Genomic DNA, 15665 nt, shown 5'->3' with positions numbered 1-15665 from the left:
GCATGGCTCTCGGATCAGAAGTTTGTAAATCCTTGAGACTGTGTGACCTGCTCCTAGTAATTGGGTGAGTTTTGAGGGGAGTGAAGGGGGTGGGGGGGGGGGGGGGGGGGGGGGGGAATTAGAGGCAAGTGTCGTGATCTGGACTTTTTAATTTCAGGAAGTCATAAAAATCTAACTCGGTAAAGTCCTTATCTTTTTTAAGTGTGGAGAATCGAATAGGACCAGTCTCGTTGTATAGGTCTTTAAGGAAGTGGATCCCTTTGTGTGACCAATCTTTCCAGAATACAGTTTCTTTATTTTTATCGCAGGGTTGGTCCAGATTGCCTGTAAATTTGAGGCACCCATTTTTGTTGTGAGGAGAGTCTCCATACGTTTTAGGGCTTTTTTTGTATTTGATATGATGTATTTAGAGTGTTCCATTTTATTTGTCTGCACAGTCATCATCACTTGGAGGGGGATTCCTTAAGTGAGTTCTAATTCCACATCTACCCATTGTGGTTTGTAGTTAGGGTTATCTATGAACGACGCAGCTCCCTGTTTGCAGAGGAATGCTATTTGATAATTTCTGTAATTAGGAAGGCCAACTCCTCCCATGTTCTTCCTGAGCCTTAACTTACTTGTGGAGATCCTTGCTTTTCCCCTTGCCATAGAAAGTTACTAATTGCCTTATCCACCTTATTTAAAAAATTATCCGATAGCATTATGGGGAGCATACTAACGAGATAGTTTATGAGAGGAGCGATCATCATTTCAACCGTTTTGACCCTTCTCCACCACAATAAGAATTTTGGAGACCACCCTTCTAGAAGATTTGTGATTTTTTTTAACCACATGCGCGCTAGTGGAATTCTCCTTCTATGCTGAGATTTTTAAAAAACCATGTTACATGACGAGCTGGGCCCGTCATCAGCGTGCGAGGAGGCTACACCATGACGAGCCCAGCTCGTCGTGAGCCTGGAAGGGGTTAAGGTGATGGATTCATTAACCTCTAGAGTGGAGATGAGGTCGTTTGTGAATTCCAGACCTAGATACTTTATTGGTCCAGGTTGCCAAGACAGTCCAGACTCGCCCAATATTTCCCTGGAGCCACATAGATTGAGTAATTGAACTTCGGTCTTATCCCTATTGAGGGTGTACCCTGAAACCTCCGCATAGTCTTGGATCGACTTCATGAGGGCCGGTATGGCGTTTGCTGCATACTTGGTCACAACTAGAATGTCGTCCGCGTATGCTGCGACCTTGAATGTGAGAGTAGTAAATTAAAAAACAGAACACAGGAATCACTGAGTGCAGCGTAATTTGTATGCGGAAAACTGCCTGGGGCTCTAGGGTTCAGCCCCTTACTGGCACCCAAAGAGAGCGCGCCTGGAACTGAACCCAATTGTGACATTTATATATAGATATATTGATTACAAACTCAATGTGGGAACAGAGAGATAAGTATTTAAATTTCATCTACATTTTTAAAATTCTGTACTTTTTATCCCCCGTCTTGATACACGGTTTTACAGATTTTTTTTTACCAATGGCTATTTTTTTTACTTTTTTTTTCAAAAGAAAAGAAACATTTAAATCAGATCATGAACGTATTTATAGTAAGAAGATAATAATTTTATATCGACCTACGGATATTTATTGGTTTTAACAACCTTTTATCTGGATGGAGATATATATATATATATATATTATTGTATTTATACATACTATAATATTTGTCGCATATTTGCACATTTTCTCCTTATCCTGGTTAAATAACAACATCAACATGCCAGGGTAGTCACCGTTAGTTTCAATATAACAAAGGGGTGGATAAACCAGAATGATACAACATAATAGGTAGAACAATATGAAACAATAGTTTCATATTGTCAAACTATAGCCTATGGTGTGATGTTATTATGACTATAATGTATATGTTTTATTGTACCGTGAGACTCCCACCTCGTCGGCGGGGATGATTCTAAGCATGTGAATCTATGAAAGATACCCCAATACTAGATAATGGTTGTTCATTTCACGTGATCAAGCCTTTGGATAGGTGAAACACGTTTTGATTAAACAGCAGCAAACCTGACTGACACTGGGTCTTTCTTTCCTGAGAGCGCGCGGATTGTGAAAGTGACGATAAGTAATTAAAAATAGCCGGACTACTTCGCCTGCTTGCGCGCCACTCTTGGTGGGACCCTTCAAGCCCAGTAGGAGAATTTTGTTGTGTGATATATAGAGCTGTATATATATATATGTTTTTCATATATCATTTTTTATTATTTCTGGGGTCCCCGCACATGGGCGGGAATGTTCAGTGCTTATGACTTTGATGAGGATCCCCAGGAAGAGAACTTACCATGCTTTCAATTTTGTCTTTTCGGTTATGTAGTGTGTTTCGTTTTTAAGAATTGTTTTTTACATTTGTTCACTTCCTGTGCCAATGTCTATATATATGTGTGTGTGTGTACTTATACTATCTATGTCACAACTCTTTTCAGCCCTGACGAAGTTCAATCTTTTGAACGAAACGCATTGGCTGAGGCTTGTTGTACAATTTGTTGGACTATAAAATAAAGAATCACTTTTCCAAAAAGGAACTGACCAGTCTTTATTACTGAAACAGACAATTTTGGGAGTGCACGCTCCACTATTTTTCAAACAATTGTCTGCCTAGCAGTTTGCATCTCTCAACGGCAGATGCAGGAGCTGATTGTGCACACCAACTCTCATACCATCAAGAACTATTAAGGGAACATAGCTAAGAGGTGCGGCTACTGGAGTCCGCAGTAGGTCCCCTTTCTCTGCCCACTCCCTGGGGCTAAATTTAGAAAGATGCGTAGGGGTGGTCTAGCCCCCAAACGCAGCCCTGGGGACCGATACCTTGTAGGGACTATTTTTTAAAGTAAAGTGTGTGGGAGGGCTCGAGCACCCTCACAGAGCCCCGGGGACCACCACCTCCACGAAGCTATTGCAAAGATTACAGGGGGGCTGGCCTTCAAAAGCCTTAAATAGCCAGGGGGACCACCACCACCAAGGGCCGGCTCCAGAAATGTACTGGGGTGCTCTTGCAGTTCGCTATGGCATGAAGGGAGCACCGCAAACTCTGTTTTGCTTCATGGGAGCGAGAGCAGGAAAAATGCTCTAGCTACAATTTATTTATTTATTTTGAAAGTTTTATATAGCGCGGACAAGATCCTTGCGGATATCAGAGCGCTTTACACAGAAGGGGTACATGAAGGGGCAAAGTCAGACAGGTAAATCAAATGAGCAAACAGTACATTGTCAGACAGGTAAATCAGAAGGAGCAAACAGTACAATCAAGTAAGTCATGCATAGGGTGCAATATGAGCTAGCGATCAGTGCATTAAAAACAAGTAAAAGTATAATACTGCAATAAAAGGCATACATTCGCTAGTTGATAATAGTCTAAGGAGGCCATTTCTTAGGGTGCTATATGAGCTAACGATCGGTGCATTATAAAACAAGTAGAAGTGTAATACTGCAATAAAAGGCATACATTGGCTAGTTGATAATAGTCTAAAAAGGCTATTTCTTAGGGTGCTATATGAGCTAACGATCGGTGCATTATAAACAAGTAGAAATATAATACTGCAATAAATCGGTGCATTATAAACAAGTAGAAGTATAATACTGCAATAAAAGGCAGACACTCGTTAATTAATAATAGTCTAAAAAGGCCATTTCTTAGGGTGATATATGAGCTAACGATCGGTGCATTAAAGCAAGTGGAGGTATGACACTGCAATGATGTCAGACATTCGCTAATTAATATTAGCCTAAAGAGGCTTTCTTAGGGTGTGTTCAAGTAGTGAAAAAGACTAGTCCAAGATGGCCGCCACAGAGAGAGAAAGAGAAGCCAGACTAAGATGGCAGCCAAATTGTAGGGATTACAGAGTTTGGTTTCCCTTTCTATTCTGGGAATGTCGAGTTAGTCCATCTTCCATGTTAATTGAGGGGGAGAGCAGAGTTAGATGGTGGCTTATCTCTGTTTTGCTGCTCCCTGACCGCGTTGGTATGTAGCTTCATGGTCATCTGGTGGGCAGGGGGACGACTCATGGCCCCAGCCAGATTAGCCAATGAAGAGTGAAAAGCCCGCGAAAACACCAGTCACACAAAGACATCAGTTCAAAATTCCGGGCAAAGCGCAAAAAAAGAAAAGAAACCTGCATGAGTGCCCAAGATGATGGGATTGCGAGTAGTTGCCCTTCGAGTCGCCCCTGAAGCTGTTCAAATAGTTTTTGTGTGCTGTATGCTGTATTCTAGGCAGAGAATGAGAAAACCTGCATGGGTAAACAGTTCTGCGTGCAGTCGCCTCACAAGTCACCACTGACGCTGCTGCTCACATCAGGCTTCTCCCTAGTTGCGCAGTGGTTGCCCCCAACACACAGGCAAACAGGGCATACCGGCACTGCGAGGGGGGAGGGGGGAAGCCTCCCGCCAAAATGCCGCCGCAAACAACCAGACAATGGTACACCGGAGCCGTTCCAGATGCCCCCCGTTCCGTACTCACCAAACCACTGGACGGGGGGGGGGGAGGGGGGCCTCCCGTCGAAGCACCACAGGGCACACCTGAGCCGTTCCAGACGCCGACCGCTCCGCTCTTAAAGAATCCTTGGGAGGGGGGGAAGGGGGGAGGGGGGAGCGCTCGTTCACCCGCGCCGGCTCAGCCAGCGCCGACCCCCATCCTCCCGTCCCCCGTGACACCGATCATTTGGGCACACCGGAGAATCCGAGAGGGGGGAGAGGGGAGTGCTCGTTCACCCGCTCCGGCTCAACCAGCGCCAGCCCCCGCTCACCCGTTCCCCGCTACACCGATCCATTGTCCGCAGGCAGGGCACCTCCGCAACCAAGAGGGCAGAGGAGTGCAGCCGCCCGCCAGGATCCTCCCAGGCGTCCCCAATGGATCCGACGACTATCTGAGGGTGGTCGGGCACAACTCAGCTCCAACCGTCCTTGGCTCCGGCGAGCTGCAGGGGTCACCAATCTATCCGCCAGGTTCAATGCAAGCGACGACGATCTCCAGGCGTGTCGGGCCCCTCTGGTCCTCAGCTCAAGTCCAGTCGACCTACGTTTTGCCGAGGCTGCAGGCGCTCCAGCCGTCCTCTGCAGGCACTTGTTTTGCCGCGATAGTTCGATCACTCCTGCGATGTTCGCGTTCAGTTACAGTTACACGTTTCAATCTAGTTATTTTTGTTTTTGTTTTTTTGCCGAGGGTGGTGTGTGCTAACAGGGATAAATCCACGAACTGGATCCCAAGCACTCCGGAGCTCCGGACCGGCGCTCCTACCAGTCGGCCATCTTGTGGCCGACAATGAAGCGCAGCTGAATTGCTTTTGGGCAGAGAGAGCTGCATGTTAGCAGCACCCTTTTCCCAAAAGCAATGCAGTCTCCTGCAGGAGGTGGGGAGCCATCAACCTCCCTACGCGGTCCCCAAGGACGTACCATGCACTGGGATATGGGGTCTCCGGGGCCGAAAATGGCCCAGATAGGGGGCCACGCAGGCCAACTTACCTATTTTTTTTTATGGGGCCATGCCCTGTGGGATGGGGTCCCCGGGCAATATAGGCCTCAGGATGGGGGCTGTGGGCCCCCTCCACAATAAAAAAAATAGAGGGCAGGACCCAGGGGATGAGGTTCCCGGGCCAAAATTGGCTTGGGGAGCGGGGCTGTTAAACAAAAAAAAAGTAGCAAATGCCCAGACCCAGTGGGTGGGGTCCCAGGGACGGAAATGGGCATCAGGAGGGGGGCAGTGCAGCCCCCCTCCCATTTCATTACAAAAAAAATGGATCAGGCTCAACAGCATCAAGGGAAGGAAGGCAACACAGCTTTCTTTCTAGAATAAAAGAAAAAGAAAATGAAGCAGGAACTCGTAGAGGGCCCGCCCCTTTCTCCACTACTCTGCAAACATGCATCCCGGTGCACTCTTGGTTGGGGGATGCAGTCCCCTACGTTGCTGAGGGTCCTTACAGGCCAACTAGCCCACCTATAACCTCCAGTAAGCCCCGCACAGCTGGATTGCTGAAAGGTGGTCGTTGGCCTGTCCCCTTTTTCTACCACTCTGAAAACGTGTCTTTCGGTGCACTGCTGGTGGGGTGATGAGGCCCCCTTGGATCCTGAGGGCTTCAAGAGTAAAGAAGACTTCATCCCCAAGCAACACTGCACCAGGAGTCGCGTTTTCAGAGTGGTGGAGAAAGGAGGCATGGTCTCTGACCACCTCTCGGAAACCCAGCTTTGTGGGGCTCACCAGAGGTAACAGTAGGGCTAGTTGCCCCCAAGGGACCCTCAAGAGGTAGGAGGACTTCATCCCCCAACCAAGAGAGCATGAGGAGGCTTGTTTATAGAGTGTTGGAGAAAGGGGGCATGGCCTGCAACAACCTCTCAGCAATCCTACTGTGTGGTGCTTTCTGGAGGTACCAGAAAGGCTAGTGGGCCCCTAAGGTCCCCCAGCAGTGAATGGGACTTTATCCCCCAACCAAGAGTGCGCCAGGAGGCACGTTTGCAGACTGTGGAGAAAGGGGGCGTGGTCTGCTATCAGAATTCAGCAATCCTGCTGCGTGGGACTTACTGGAGGTAACCAGAGGGGTAGTTGGCGCACAAGGACGTCCTTGGGGCCAACTTCCCCTCTTGTTACCTCCAGTAAGTACCATACAGCGGGATTATAAGAGGTGATCAGAGGCCACGCCCACTTTCTCCACCACTCTGCAAACACGCCCCCTGGTGCACTACTGATTGGGGGATGAAGTCCACTTTACCTCTGTGGGACCTTGGAGGCCAAGAAGCCCTCCTCCAAGTCCTATTATTATTATTATTATTATTATTGCATTTCTTATATAGCGCCAGAATCGACCCCCGAAGGGGTATCTCCGCGCTTGCCTTGGGAACCCGTCCTGGTTTTTCCCTGTGAGATAGCCCCTACAGGGCATCCCCAAGGTGAAAGCCAGGCATCCTGCCGCGGGGGGGCCGTTGTGGAGATTAAGCAAGCTTAATGCCCAGAGTTGCAGAGTGTGAACCCATGATTAGCTCAGGCACCGAAGCGAGAATTATCGAGTCCGTGGACATTTGAGCTCAACACCCTGCCGCGTCGGGAATCGAACCCTGGTCCCGGGTCTGACCTCTGCTTCAGGGTCTGCCTGCTCTAACCAGTGAGCCACACTTCTTCCTATGCAACAGAAGTCCTGAGAGCTGGTCGGAGGCACAGCCCCCTTTCTCCACCACTCTGCAAATGCGACTACTATTTAAAAAAACTAAGACATTCACAGAAAAAACAAACGTTACAGTGACATTATAGTTAGGAATTAGCATTTAAAAAACCTTAGAAATTCTGAGAAAAAAACAAAGGTTACAGGGACGTTCTAGGTAGGCTGACATTTCATTTGTACAAAACCAGAGAAATTCAGACATTATAGTTAGCTGACTAACTATAACTCGCGCCCCTGCAATGCACTGCTTATGACCTCACATATTACATCACTTATGACATGGTCAGTGACATCACTCATGACATCTCAAATGACGTTTGAATTTAAATAGATCTACATGTAAATCAATGAAGTTGCATTTTTCAGATGGGTGATAATTTAGACCATTAAACAGTACTTCGATTTCATTGGCTGACAGTGTCCTACTTGACAGGTTTACAATTTTCAATTCTTTAGCTTCTAGATCGTTTGTTGTGCCAGGAGTTGCCCCGTCCATTGCTTGATTTATTTCCCGGCTTGAGTGGTCTTTGCCTGTTGTCTAGTTTGAACCCCTGTTTTTATATTTTCGTCCACCCCTCCTAGTTCTTCTCCCCTTGGCTGATCATCTTCTTGTTTGTGTATGTGTGGATTTTTCCACTATTTGGGGTTAGGAGGCTTTTTCCCCTGATTGGTGCACCACTCAGATACTATCCTTACAGTGTTAGAAGTACGGTATTCTAGGTCTAAGGTATTCTTTGTAAATCGCTTACTGTTCGTACGCATGTTTAGAACTCCACCCAAGTCAGAGCTTTTCTCCGGTCTTGCCTTGGCCATGAAGATTTTCGCTCATCTCTCCTTCATCGCTTTGGGGGTTCATCTTCTGGCATGATGAACGGGCGTCGACATTGTAGTCTGAACAAAGACAATCATCATGAGGATGAGTGATCGACATCTGACCCTCACACTCTATCCCAGTTTGAACCCAGATTTCCTAGGTGGAGACATTTTTTCCTAGCAACAACGTTGCAATTTCAAAACAACTTTGAAAGACTCCTGGAAATACTATCAGAAAACGTTCATGTGTTGAAGATGCAGAAGAATGGAACTGACGTTAGCATGCCAACGAGGGTGACATCATGCAGCACAGCCTGTGAAGCCATAGGCATTGTGAGGTCCTTGTCGATTTGGGAAAGAGGTCGAAAAACATTTCAGTGGAATGCTGGCGCATTGGAATATTGAAAAGGGGAGGAATCTGCAGGTAGACGTATCTATCAGAATGAGATTAACTCGAGCATTCCAACCACCATTTTTTGTATATTGCAGTGTGACACTAAGTGCAACGGGTATGCCCAAATGCAGGTTCCGTGCAAACTGTCATTGGAACGAAGCTGCATCGGACTGACTAGGCCAAACAAGGGCGAAAATGGTATGGCAGTTCGAGCTAGACTGTTTCTTATGGAACAGGATCAAGGGAAATTTGCATATTGCTTGGACTAATCAGAAGTGGCCCTGCGGGTAAAAAACCTATGGACTGGGATGCAGCCTTGAGTAACTGCCAGTGGCTGAGAATAATTCAAATATCCCATCCATCCCTTTTTTGTAAACATTTATTAAGCAGCTGGAGCAACAAGAGAGAAATAAAATGTTGGTTATCTGACACTACATTTGATAGTTATAAATCTACTATAATTCTTGCTAATGAAGGTAGAATAAATCGGTGTACTTTCACTAGAAACCCCTTATAACAGGTGACAATGTTAAAGAGGTAGACAATATACTATATGCTTGAAAATTAAAAACATTAAAATAAGACTACAATTTTTAACTAACATATTTTGAAAACTAGGCTTGTTGAGACATTTAGCAATAGAAACAAAAATGGCAAAAACTTACAGCTAAAGTGATTTTGCCTAAGATCTCTTCTGGAATAACGTCGTCTAAATCACCATACACATATTTGTAAAACTTGTCGAATGAGGTAGACATGAGCTCCATGCAGATCCAACAGTCACCCTACAAGAGACAGAAGCATGTTTAATGACTAGGTTTAAAAAAAACAATGTTTTATGGTTAAAGCAGAAACAAAAACCACAAACATTCAAACCTGGTGAACGTACTCTGCAGTAACAGAAACAAGGCATTTATCACTATACACTCTCTCACATAAAATGATTGTTTTGAGACAGTCTATTTATTCCCATTCAAAGATTAACTTAAAACTAGCATTCAAAATGATAAGCAACCATGGATCTTCACTTGCTAAAATGGTAGCCAGTCCTGTCATAGTGTCAGCTGGCAGCCCTTGAGCTGGTGAGCATGCAGTGGCTTCATGAGCAAGGCACGCTGTCATGGCCTGCAGTAATTTTAAATGGCGTTGATGAACAAGTTACTTATCTTCGTGGACTCTCTTTCTGGTGGACATTCTACCCAACCACAGACTCCTCACCATATGAATACCCCGAGGGGTCAGTCTGAATCCAGTGAATTTTCTTTAGCAAGTCACAAGGGTAGGTAGTGTTGTGGAGCACCACATCAGATCCATACTACTCTGAATGTGAAGTTGAGGCCCATACATGGTCGCATCTTATATGCGCTGATGCTTTTCAGATAGCTGTCCTTGCGGTCGGACGTGGAGCCTCAGTAATCAGATTGTGCTCGTGTGCAAATATCTAAGATGGAATCTTATTAGCATGGACTAGAAGAGGCCATTCCACATAATGGGGAGGAGGATGGGTTGGTGAGTAATTTGCAGTTAGGTAGAGTATCCAACAGAAAAAGCATTATAAAATGTAAGTAACTTGTTTTTCTGATGGATCGTTCTAACCTCAGATTTTTAACCTTGTGACTAAATACCAAAGCAGTACCACCCCAGGTGGCAGGTTTGTGGAATGGCTACGACCAGGAAATCCTGCAGGACACATTTGGCACAATGCCCCTTCTGCTTGCTGTGGCTAACAAAACACTAAAGCTTTGTGAACCTGTGAGCTAACAACCATGTAGCAGCCTGGCAGTTGTCCAAGACTGGCACAATGCACACCAGTGCAATGGCAGCAGCCTTTGCTTTGGTAGAACACATAGTTCTCACATAGACTATTTCTTGGCCAATTCATAGTAGTTTTATTACACAGTACAGCCCATCTAGATGCGTTCTCTTCTGCATTGTTTTTCCCTTCTTCACCCCGAAAAACCCCAATTAGAAATGATCATCCATCTGATGGTACTTGGTATGATAAAAGTAAAGGCTCAAAGCCCTTTTTGGGCAAGGCAATGACGTCTGTCTTCCTCTTTTAAAGAATGGAGCAAGGAAAGCTGGGCTGAACTGTCCTATATGGAAAGGTGTGACAACGTTCAGAGAAATGCTGCTTTAGTCCTGAGCACAAGAGCACCCGGGAAGAAAGTGGAATAAAGTTGTGGGACACAAAGTGCTTGTAGCTCACTCATGCAACAAGCTGATGCTGTTTTTAAGTTCAGCAATCAGAGATGGCAGCTGTACATTGGCTCAAATGGAGGGCACATGAAAAGAGTGGGAACAAGTCTGAGTTCCATCTTAGGGGTGGGAGGGGCGGGGATTTGTTAGTGTCTTGTCCCTAGGGGTCTGGACACTGACAATTGCATCCCCGACCTTGGCCTATAAAGGCATAGGTCTGTTGCTGCTGAGGCAAAGTATGTGGCCTCTAATGGAAAGCTCTTATGAGGTCTCGAAAGGAGTGAAACTGTGGAGGGTACTGACGTGTAGCAGGTACCAGTCCAATAGAGAGTACTGTTGCCTTACTCTCCTTGAAGCGTTTCAAGGTAGAGTACGCCTTTTTACTGAATAGACATATGCCATCAAACAACATGTCCATCAGGGATTGTTGTACGTCGTTCGAGAACCCTGTGGAGCGAATGCAAGCATGGTCCCAACTGCCCTACCAAGGCAGGTGACAGTGTCCAGGCCAAGCATATGACATTTTGCTGCATCCTGACCAACGTGTATGAACTGTTGAAGGTTAGTTACTTGATCATCCGGGACTGGAGGCAAGATTTCCACCACCATGCCCCACAACACATGTGAATAAGGGTCCAAGGAGAAAGCTGGAGTTCACAGAACGTAAGGTGAGGAAAATGCCTCCATGTGATTGGAAACCCACTGGGGTGGAGTCTGCTGCTAGAGACCTAGACCAACAGACTTTTATTATGGGGTGTTGTAGGAGAACGGTTGGATCTCCAGGAGTATGCCTAGGTGCACTGGCTATCTGTCAATTAATTGGTGGAAAAGATCCTGTCTTTGTCCATTTGGCCGACAGTGTGCCAGTGAAGGCCTCATTAAAAGGCAGGATGATTTTTGTGAGGTCAATCCAGGCTACAGGACCACTGTTGTCTTGACGTCAGAAGTACATAATAGTAGGTCTTACACCTCTGTTGCTCTCAGAATGAACATGGAGAAGGAGGCATATGCTTCCAATGATAGGCTATGGATGGGTTTTTGGAAGGCAGAATCAGACGAGAGATCCAATACACTGGCATCTTGAACATTGAGACTTCAGTGGAGGTCATAGCAGATTCGCTTCCATGTACAAAAGGACTATTGTCTTCCCATCTGGAGACATTGGTGCCGACGTCAACACTCGGGGTTCTGGTGTTAGTTGAGTGTCGTAAGAGGTATCATGCTGGGTGTCAGCCCCAGAACTGGCCTCCGACCGGGGTCGAAGGGCACAGTCAAATCCACTGGCAGGGAGCACCCGGAGGCACCCTCAGATCCTTAGGATCTGAAGGGGCTCCAGAGAGGTCTGGTAGAGTATCAAACAACTGCACATTGGTCTCTCTCTTAAGGTCTGGATTTGCTGCAGCATCGTTAATGGACCCAGAAGCTCAGGCTGCATCGGTATTAGGCCTGAGTTCGGTTCAGAGGTCAGAGACAAAGTATGCAGCTTGGGAGTACCCTCGGGGTCACATGGCTCATCATGCCAGGAGTAGCGGGACTAAAGGTACCATATTTTGACTTTTCTGACTTACCTGATGATTCTGTTCTGGAGGAAGAGCGCCTGTGAGATTGACCTCTGGAATGAGAATGTGTCTCCAACATCAAACAGGACTAGGACTTTCGGTATTATTTTGCGACAGTTTGGCCTCACAATCCCAAATACCTTTGTATTCATCCAAGCGCATTTGTCCCATGATGCCAAGTCACATAAGGAACCCAAACACCAGAGGCAGACCTAGTGGGGTTTTGTCACCGACAGTGGTTTGTGGGAATCCTTACAAGATATGAACCCTGTTGCTTTTGGGGCATATTTGTCCCTTGCACTGGGAAAAGGTTTGAAAATATTGTCTGTCAAACTTGAGCGAATTTGATGGAGTGAGCTCTGGAACCTCTTCAGAAGGTGTGTAATGAAAGAAACTAACATCAGTGCGCGGAGGTGGCAACTAAGTAGGGGGCCTGACAACACATCCAGAGCAGGGCAGATATAGAGTGGAGTCGAACAAAAACACCTATCAACATGTGAGTATATAGCTGAAGAAAATCCCACAGACCTAGTATGGCACCTGCAGATAGTCACAAGGTGATGAATATGTGGTTAGAAGAATCAGAAATATCCTGGCATGGCATAGCAGGAAAGATGCATTAGGAAGCCATAGGAAAAGCATCCATACTGTTAAGCACTGAAATGTTGCACTGCAAAAGGGTAAGGGACATCCAGATGCAACATCACTGAAATGGACCGCAGAGCAACATCCAGAGCAGAGCTAACTACCACCCTCCTCCCCAGACAATTTCTACCCTGGACTCGTAATTAATGTGAAGTATCCCCGTAGCAATGGCAACTTTGCTCTTAATCCAAACTTTTTGATTAGACCGTAAGTTCACCTAATGCACAAAATATTACATGTACTTATTGTATGATTCACTAATTTTATGTTAGTTTTCTCTTCTCAGTACAGATCAAAAGCGGCAGGCTCCCTCTAGGTTCAAGAGCTTATAGGATGCAGTTTGTTCTTTCTTTGTGAACCTTGTTTACATAGGTGAACGTGCTCTAGGTGTGCACTCTAATACCCTCTTTGACAATGCTCCATCTTCTAGGCTATTTATGGAATTCCAGTGTGCTTCAGATGTTGCCTGTGTGAGTGGGATTGGCCCCATATGACAATCTATCTGTTTCACATTAGCAAGCAAGTTTTCCTTTCTTTATATGTTTTGAGGTGCATGGCGCCCAACACCCCTTAGCAGTGATCCATCTGAATTTTAAACTTACTGCACGCTATGAGAATGGTCTTAAGCCTTTTGCTTTTTTTATGATTTACTACTTTTCTCACCAGAGGCATGAAAGTTTGCTGCTTGGGGCAAGAGTTCTTGAACTCCAGTTTGTCCTTTCTTTGCCTACCTTATTTCTGCAGAACAACGCGTTCTAGGTATGCACTCAAGCATACTCTCTTTCTGATCATATCCTCATTCATTCTGAAGATAAAGCCATCTGAGCTTAGCTCTCCAGAACCCCTTACGTCTCCAGCTATCACTCATTTCTCAGAAATGCTCTACTCCATTAATTTCTCAGGTACGTCCCATCTCTGTTCAGATACAGCAGATTTTATGTTGTTTATCATTTTCATTGTACCTCATGTATGGAGTATGACAACTTTATTTCTTCCTGAACTATTCTGCTGAGTCTCACATCTGGTGTGTGAGGACACACTTTTTCTACACTTTCTCTGCTGTAGAGCCATATGCTATGCATACACCACCATCTAGTGTTGGGTCCGTATGTTTGCCCGTTGTTTTTCTTCGAAGAAGTCTTTCAGTCACAAGGTAGGTGACTCCTCCTTTCGGGGATAGTGCGTATGGGCATCAACTCCATTGTTGGATTGTTTTCCAGCAGAGGGTGATAATGGAGACAATAGGAGTAGTAAAAGGAGATGTCCATGAATGTATATATCTAAATAGGATGTTACTTTAACAGGTATAGGTGGGTGGGGCATATGACTCTACAGCTCTATATGACCAAGAACAGATGCATACTGGGTAAGTAGCATTTTCTATTCGAGGCATATGAGCTGTAGATCATATGCTATGCATAGACTATATAGCAGTTATCCCAAAGCGGTGGCTAACCTGTATCTGTTGCAGTAGTCTGAAATAGTATACGTAAAACTGCCTGGCCCTCTCTAGCTTGTTGTCCTGTTAACACATCTACACAATAGTGTTTTGTGAATGTGTGAGGTGTAGACCATGTTGCAGCTTTGCCTATGTCATCTATGGGCATATTTCCTAAGAATGCCATAGAAGCCCCCAGTTTGCGTGTAGTGTGTGCTCTAGGGGGAACTGTTAATGTCCGTTTTGCTTTTGCGTAGCGTATTTGAATGCATTAGACTATCCACCTTGCAAATCCTGATTTTGATATGAGCTTGCCTTTGTGTGGTGGAGCAAAAGCGACAAACAGATGATTTGTGTTACGAAAAGGTTTTGTCCTTTCTATGTAGTACAGCAATGCTCTCTTCACATCTAATGTGTGTAGGGCACGTTCTGCAACTGAATCTGGTTGAAGGAAGAATACGGGTAACTCAACAGATTGATTGATGTGAAAAGCAGAAATTACTTTAGGAAGGAATCTAGGATTAGTCCGAAGAACCACTTTATTTTGGTGCATTTGTAAAAAAAGGTTCTTCCATAGTTAATGCCTGAAGTTCACCCACTCTTCTGAGTGATGTGATAGCTACAAGGAAAGCAATTTTCCATGTGAGAAATTGCAGTTGACATTTTTGCAATGCCTCAAAGGGTGTACCCAGTAGTCTGGTTAGGATAATGTTGAGATTCCATACTGGAGCAGGTGGACGTCTTGGGGGAATTACTTTTTGAGTCCCTCCATAAATGGTTTGATAACAGGCACTCCAAAAAGAGATAGATGTTGCCTATTCTGTAGGTATGCAGCTATTGCACCCAGGTGTAAGCGTATGGAAGTGTATGCTAAATTTGAACGTTGTAGATGTAACAAAGAGCATATAACATTTTGGACAGAAGCATCAAGCAGGTTGATGTGGTTATTAAAGTAAACCACAAACCACTTCCAATTTGCTGTTTAGCAGGCTCTTGTGGTAGGAAGTCTACCTTCTGTGATAATATCCATACAGTCTGGGGGTAGATTAAGATAGCAAACTCCAGGACTTCAGGTGCCAGATTCCCAGAATGAGTTGACTGGGTCTGGGTGTCTTATGTCTCCATGAGTGTGTGTGAGGAGATTGGGTTTAAGACGTAGTTTTCAAAGAGTAACTACAGAGAGTACCAATAGGGTTGTGAACCATGTTTGACATGCCCATTTGGGAGCAACCAGGATTAGTGTCAGGGATGCTTGTTTGAGTTTCTGAACCACTAATGGAATGAGTGGGAGAGGCAGAAAAGTGTAAGCATATATCCCTGACAAGTTGATCCATAGTGCATTGCCTTTGAACAATGGGTGTGGATACCTGGACGCAAAGTTTGGGCATTTTATGTTTAGGTGTGTGGTG

General features: G+C 45.3%; 1 protein-coding gene across 11 annotated transcripts in view; it reads right to left on the bottom strand.

Annotated features, from left to right (window-relative positions):
• Positions 1-15665, bottom strand: part of MAP2K4 (mitogen-activated protein kinase kinase 4) — a 767786-nt gene that overhangs the window by 473253 nt on the left and 278868 nt on the right. For all 11 annotated transcript variants that reach the window (XM_086930577.1, XM_086930576.1, XM_086930571.1 and 8 more), the window contains one exon: positions 9081-9200. In XM_086930577.1, coding sequence (XP_086786703.1) covers positions 9081-9200 — 120 coding nt within the window. The remainder of the gene's footprint in view (positions 1-9080; positions 9201-15665) is intronic.

Source organism: Lissotriton vulgaris, chromosome 7 (genome assembly GCF_964263255.1).
Source record: "Lissotriton vulgaris chromosome 7, aLisVul1.2, whole genome shotgun sequence".
NCBI lineage: Eukaryota > Metazoa > Chordata > Amphibia > Caudata > Salamandridae > Lissotriton > Lissotriton vulgaris.
The sequence above is the reverse complement of the archived record's forward strand: the minus strand, read 5'-3'. Positions and strand labels throughout refer to the sequence as shown.